This window comes from Coregonus clupeaformis, chromosome 36 (assembly GCF_020615455.1).
Source record: "Coregonus clupeaformis isolate EN_2021a chromosome 36, ASM2061545v1, whole genome shotgun sequence".
Taxonomy (NCBI): Eukaryota; Metazoa; Chordata; class Actinopteri; order Salmoniformes; family Salmonidae; genus Coregonus; species Coregonus clupeaformis.
This window is the reverse complement of record NC_059227.1, coordinates 14,663,438-14,669,556: the sequence shown is the minus strand read 5'-3', so window position 1 is coordinate 14,669,556 and position 6,119 is coordinate 14,663,438. Positions and strand designations below refer to the sequence as shown.

At 39.6% G+C, this 6,119-nt stretch overlaps 1 protein-coding gene across 1 annotated transcript; it reads right to left on the bottom strand.

Moving 5' to 3' along the window:
* Nucleotides 1-1,041: 1,041 nt before the first annotated feature.
* LOC121552700 lies at nt 1,042-4,896 on the bottom strand. Its single transcript, XM_041865708.2, has 10 exons — nt 4,504-4,896; nt 4,301-4,401; nt 4,002-4,177; nt 3,450-3,644; nt 3,052-3,138; nt 2,122-2,375; nt 1,916-2,041; nt 1,546-1,686; nt 1,272-1,380; nt 1,042-1,166 (listed from the first exon to the last, which is right to left on the bottom strand). Exons 1-10 carry the CDS (start codon nt 4,723-4,725, stop codon nt 1,042-1,044), a joined length of 1,536 nt encoding a protein of 511 aa, XP_041721642.2. The 5' UTR covers nt 4,726-4,896.
* Nucleotides 4,897-6,119: the final 1,223 nt, after the last annotated feature.

The window sequence follows — 6,119 nt, the reverse complement described above, 5'->3', positions numbered from 1 at the left end:
ACGGACCTCACTGCCTTCATCGAGGCACTGTGTCAGTCCCCGAGGTTCAGCTGGCCCGTGAGCTCTCAGATGAAGAGGTTGCAATTTTGCCAGCTCCAGGAGTTTCTGTTACTGATGCACTTAGACTATATGTAGAGACTGTGGAAGTGTTATCAAGAATCTTAGACTGATGTCCAACCCATGTTTTTATTTGTTGTGTTAGAACAAGCAAGGAAAAACTGAAAGTTTACTTTCCTTTTAAAAGAAAGGAAAAAAGCTGTTTCTTTGAAGCTTCCTGTCTCATTATGGTCCACAGAATGACTAACATGAATGCTGTACTGTTAGCACTGAAGGTGCAGAACAGTTTGATTTTAGTAAATGGAAGAAAAAAAGTCAACTACTGCACAGTGTGTTAATGTTTTCAAAGACACTGAACTTGTGTCAATTCATCTGAACTGTGTATGCATTGACATTAGGGCTGGGCAATATGGAGAAAATCAAATATCACATTTTTGACCTAACACCTTGATGTCGATATTGCAACGATATTGTAAGGTTGACAATTGGTGCATTCACAAAATATCTTCCACATTTAGATTTCGGATAAATAACTATCATATTGTGGATATAATGACTAAGTGGTAAAAGGCAAATAATAGAACAGCTAGAACAGTCTGGTAAGTTCAGAAAATGACATCACTTTACTGTAATGCAGCCTTTGAAACCAGGAAAAGACTAAACTTACCATGTAACGATATTACACTTCTTCAAAATCTAATGGTGCTTTTCCATTACATGGTACCTACTCGCCTCGTCCTAAAATCTGCAATGGGAAACGGACGCACAGCGAAGTCGAGGCGAGGCGAGTCAAGTAGGTACTGGTAATGGAAAAGCACCTTAAGACGATATCTAGTCTTATATCACGATAGATATAATATTAAAATATTGCCCAGCCCTAATTGACGTCTGAAAAAACTTAAACAAGCCCAAATCCAGTACTTTTTATGGCAGCGACAAGTGCTTTCTCAAAGTCCATGTAGAGTTTGAAATGAGCTGGCAGCTTTAGGGTTTCAAAGCATGTGGAGGACGTAGGAAGGGTTCCCCAGAAATCTCCACTCTCAGTTCAGGAGGAAGCATCTCCCAGCCAACCCAGAATGTCAGCAGCTGGGCCAGGGTACCTGATGAAGCTAAAAGTCATAAAATGGATTAAAGACATTTAGTTCAACTGTAATTGATCATATCTATCCATGAGACATAGAAGCATTTGTAAAGAGAGAAAATAAGGTTTATACCTGTTTCAATGAACATCCTTAGAAAGCCAGTGATGCGGCAGGTGGTGTCTAAGTCAAAGTCTTCATCATCACTGTCCTCAACTGGCCATGTGATTTTTTCTAGGAGCATCTTAAAGAAAACAAAAATTGTAATTTAAAAAAAGGGAGAACTTATTTTGGTGAAGGACTATGCAGATCAAATTCTTAGAAAATGGAAAAATATCCATCTCAGTCATTGAAAATACACGTAAATTCATCAAGTTAAGTCACAAATATAACTAAATTACTGACTTACCTGGGGTGTGAACTGCATTTCAGCCATTTTGGGGAAAAGAAGTGGTACAACATCCGGCCTAGATGTCAGCAGGGGCCATACCATCACATCTTTCAGTCCCTTTCTCAACTGTTTAATTTGGCGCATGGTCCTCCCAACGACCTAAGAGACAGACCGACCCATATTACAGCCCAAATCCTTAACCCAAATTTGACAAAAGTTGGCACAGTAGGAAAAATTTTAATAAACACAATAAAGTGCTTTATAAAAATCCATTAAAACTCTAGTACTTAAACTCTCGTGTTAACATAACAAGCCAGGGTTCACAACACATTCTATAATTTCAACAAGTACAGCGACGAATTCTGTCACTTAACCAGCAGGAACTCACTGCATGGAGTAGAAGTTTGTTATGTAGCCATCTCCGATTTGTTTTGGTGACTGCCGGAAGATCCCAAGACATGGAAAGATCTGAAACTGTGTCCTTCTGTTCCGGTGTAAGATCTTCATGTTCAAGCTAGAATTAAGACCATACAAGTTATTATATCTGCCCAAGCAATATTTTTTACATGGCAAAGTTTCTTTTAGGTTACATACCAGTTCTATGATGCTCCTGATGTGCAGATCAGGACACTCTTCTGTAACAACAGTAGCCATTTCAGGGTCCCCATTGAACAGTACATGAATTACAGCAGGACTTAGTCCTGTGACATGGGGACCATCATGCAGAAAGGTGTGGCCCAACATCCTTCCTGCAACCCGGAAGAGGTTGCTTTCAATAAGTGCCTCTGATGCTGCTGGAACAAGATGGTCAGGTTCACCCTCAAATAGCAGTGTTCGGCCCATTCCTCCTGTAAAGTACCAAGAGAGCAGGGAATAAAGTCACAACAATTAACCTCTTAAATACATTAAATAAAAATGTATGATAGATAGATAGATAGTTAGATAGATAGAGATAGATAGATATATTACATCATACTAGTGGCGATTACTTGGCCTGTGGTATTGCTGCTTGTAGAATTCACTTAAACCAAATTGTAGCCTACTCCAAAATGACTTACAGAAGGACCCCAAACCACTTCAAATTCAATTCCCCTGTATACCCTACTACAGACTTACCTGACACAAAACATTGCCCACCGGCCCTCCGCTAAACAGCACATATCCGCGTTCATCAACCACCAGAACGTACGTGTACGCGTGTGTGTGTGTGCGCGCGCATAGAGAGAGGCGGTGTAGAGTGAGTCACGACACAAACAGGTGCTCAGTCAGCGTTGCATGCAGTGTGAGAATGGCAAGCAGCAAGAGCGGCAAAAGCCAATGTGTGCTTCTTTTACCTATATATGTAACGCTATCTTTTGCGTTTATCCAAACGTCGTCAAACTTGGCACTGCACTTACTCGTGACCAGAGCAAGACACCTGTCAAGTTTGAAATCCATCGGACTAACTGAGAGACATGCGCTACAGACAGACATTTCTGCAATTTATAGATGGATTAACCTTCAAAAAATTAGTAAGATACTTACCAAGATCTAGACTGAATCCAAACTGGAGTTTGGATATGATTGTTGTCATAAAGTACCGCATCACTCCCTCTCCGATAGCAACATCACCTGAAATAAAATACTGATAATAACACTGGAAAAAAAAGTGGCGGCCTAATACAGGTAACTGGATTTGGTAACATTTAACAAGAAAGGGAGAAAAACTTCTATTGGCTGTAATTCTAGAATAGCATCCTTAATATTGATTATTCCAGATAACAAGAGTATATTGTGCACAATATTCACATACATACATATAACATTTTTATCAATTATATAATTTTGTGCATTCCATTCTCCCATTTAACAATTACATATAAGCTACTTGAGTGGTATAAACTGTACTGATGTATTTATATTATAAATGTTATATTACTTACCAACCAGAGTACAATGAAGTGGACATGCCCATTCTTGCTGCTGTTTATAGAATAAGAGAAGCTCCCGTTCCCTGTCCTCTTCAGAGTCCCTTACATCCATCTTCATTCTAAGTGGTTTCCCAGTTGCATGTTCCCTTAGCAGATTCTCTTTGAAAACTTTGGCAGCTTGAGTGGGTTCTTTAATAAGCTTCCATTCTAAACAAACAACAACAATAAAGTTATCTATTACAGAGAGACATATTGTGAGTTGGCATGTTACCTGCATATACAGATATCCTCTCACTCTACAGAACAGGAGGAAAATTCTGTTCATTTCACTGACAAAACGTGAGACCCAACATCTTCAGAACCTGTCACAACGCTGAGTTGACATAAAAACAGCACTACTAAACAACTACAACTAAATATTAGAAAAATAGAAAAACCCAGTTGCATGTTATTAATTGTCTGTAACTGTATTATCTTATCTAATTATATCCTACAGGTGTTATCTTTCTATTAACTTTTCAGTTACACACAATCTTATAGCAACACTATTGTGATGACACAAACCACTGTCTGTTTCTTTGCGATCCAACTCCTCGTTGACAATCACTGCCGGTACTACTGCACTCTCAGCTGATGTTTCAGGCCTCACTGGAACACTGTCACTGACTAGGGCTGTCTCACTATCATTTTCTTCACTTTGGCCTCCCTCTTGTTCTCTTTCTGATTCCTGCATGGGTGTCCTTGAAGTTAACACAATTGAAATGATGGTCATACTCGCTTATTTGTGTGCACAACAATAAGAGAGACATATTCCCAAAGAAAATAAATTATGCTACCCTTGCATTGCTTTAAGAAGTACATACCCATTGCAGCTCAATCTGTGCAGCTTCATCTCTGAAAAGGGAACTTCCTTCTGACAAGTGATGCAGGGGATGACTGGACCAGAGGCAGGACGTGAGCTCTCCTAACAACAACAACAACAAATGGCTTTTAATTAATGATTAAAAGTCACCAGTAATCTTTGTTTTGATTATGTATTAAACTAAGTCTCTGTAAATGTATGTACACAATCTAAGGGTAGATCCTGTTGAAGTGGACGTATGTAGATTGTAGCCTGTCCAATCATCGTCGATGGATCTTTCAGATAGGCAAGGGTGTATCCAGTGCTGGGACACTGAAGCAACGCAAGATTTCGACTGCGAGTAGATCCTACAAGTTTTAGAAATTCAAAGCCTCCCCCTTGTTGGAGCTTCGGAAACACTTCCATCAGTTTATTTGTTATAACCATGGGATCGTGGTCATTCCCTGGAGAAAAAAACAAAACAAAATCATAACTCACCTCACCTTAAATTAAGCAAATAAGCCTGTGATAACTATTATTGACACTATGAACACCAATTAAGTTTGAGTCACTATAAAAAGAAATGCAAATAATTTCAACAAGCCACAGACAGTACAAACTTTTTTTTACTTTTGGTAAATGCCTAGTTTCGCACTGACCTGAAAATGTTACTTTTGCTCTCCAAGTCCTGAAGTAAGAAGTTCAGCTTTAAACAGTACGCTTGGAATTTTATCCGCATTGTGGTCAGCCAAACAACAGACAGTGTGTGTGTAGCTTCTTCGGCTAACTTGGACTTGTGCTGGTCGTCTCGTCATATTCCTTCTGGCTCCAATGTTATATGGCGCAAAGAGCCTTGCTACCTCCGCTGCAACACAGAAAAACGTAACAGCTCAATGGTCACCAGTCAGCTAAAACAGCCTCTACTTCTATCTTGGGATGCTCAAGCCAGCTAACACCATTTAGCCGATTAGCGAACTAGCTAGGTTTATGCTTCCCCCATTAACAATAAACGTGTCACGCACGAAGCATCATAATACCGCATGCAAATACATGTTCGAGTCGATCTAATTTAACCTACACGTGTGTCCCGAATCATTAAATAGTAGCACACCTGGCTAACATGAAATTACTTAGCTTACCTTGGACAGGTGTACGTGATTGAGCGGCCGGTATCTGCTGTGACTGAGCTGCCGGAGTCACCGGTGCCGCGGGAGCCGTTGGACTTCTGCTCAGAGCTTCCTCAATCAAATTCGCTGCTTCTCTCAGCAGCTCCGGGCAACTTTTAGACATTTTGTCCTGCACCTCACACAGCGTCTCAACATTGGGGCTAGCAGGACCGAGTCTTCTCTTGATGTTTAGCCGTTGCAATGAAAGTTCTGTTTAACCGTGTAACTAAACCAACGTAGAGGTGAATAGCGCCACCCAGTGTATTGGAATGTGTTCAGTAGCTCTGCATCAATCCATTATCCGGAATTGATTTGTCTTGGCTTGATGCAGAGGGTAACCAATCAGGCGTTAGGTTCCGCCTACCAACTTTTGATGGGTCAGTTTGACAGTTTTAAGTAATTCATGAATCACTCCAACGCAGGACCATGAAATGTAAATGTAAATAGTGAAATAATTATATATGTATTTTACATAAAATGAATCGGTATTTGAATTAATTAATGACACATTTAATAACACATTTATGTATTTAATTCTAATTTTAATTAATTAATGACACATTTAATTAATTAATGACACATTTAAGTAATTATTTAATGGTGTATTTATTTATTTAATTGTGGCACTTTTAGTCCTCCATACACTTCCACCCGCTTCCTCCCCCTTTTCAGAAA

What these genes read in the sequence shown, in the direction of transcription:
- LOC121552700 (XM_041865708.2), bottom strand. Translation starts at nt 4,725, where the DNA reads ATGGTTATAACAAATAAACTGATGGAAGTGTTTCCGAAGCTCCAACAA. An exon ending in CACAGATTGAGCTGCAATGG is followed by an intron (nt 4,178 to 4,300) that starts GTATGTACTTCT and finishes GTTAACTTCAAG; the next exon opens with GACACCCATGCAGGAATCAG. An exon ending in ACAAACTTCTACTCCATGCA is followed by an intron (nt 1,687 to 1,915) that starts GTGAGTTCCTGC and finishes TCTGTCTCTTAG; the next exon opens with GTCGTTGGGAGGACCATGCG.